Source organism: Corvus brachyrhynchos, unplaced genomic scaffold (genome assembly GCF_000691975.1).
Source record: "Corvus brachyrhynchos isolate BGI_N302 unplaced genomic scaffold, ASM69197v1 scaffold122, whole genome shotgun sequence".
Classification (NCBI taxonomy): Eukaryota; Metazoa; Chordata; class Aves; order Passeriformes; family Corvidae; genus Corvus; species Corvus brachyrhynchos.
Window position 1 is genome coordinate 1,278,537 of NW_008236778.1, and position 263 is coordinate 1,278,799.

The window sequence follows — 263 nt, forward strand, 5'->3', positions numbered from 1 at the left end:
CCGCCCCAAGGGGGGGGTGGAGGCGCTGCGCCTCTCCATTGCCCGCTACTGGCCTCCAGGGCAGCCCGAGGAGGAGGAAGAGGAGCCGGAGGGTGAGGAAGGGCCACAGCCAGATGGCGCCGTGCCGGTGGAGACGGCATAGGGCCGATGCAGCGGCAGGTGTCGTGCCGTTCCATGCCGAGCTGTGCCGTGCCCACTGGGGTTTCTGTTCCTGTTTTTCCCGTCACGGTTCATTCCTAGTTATGCAAAGGGGGAAACTCCCC

General features: G+C 66.2%; 1 protein-coding gene across 1 annotated transcript in view; it reads left to right on the forward strand.

Moving 5' to 3' along the window:
- The window catches only part of ZBTB7B (zinc finger and BTB domain containing 7B), a 2,260-nt gene extending 2,003 nt beyond the window's left edge, over positions 1-257 (forward strand). Inside the window, exon 4 of the mRNA XM_017727869.1 lies at positions 5-257. Within this exon, the coding sequence (XP_017583358.1) occupies positions 5-142 (138 nt within the window). The 3' untranslated portion in view covers positions 143-257. The remainder of the gene's footprint in view (positions 1-4) is intronic.
- Positions 258-263: the final 6 nt, after the last annotated feature.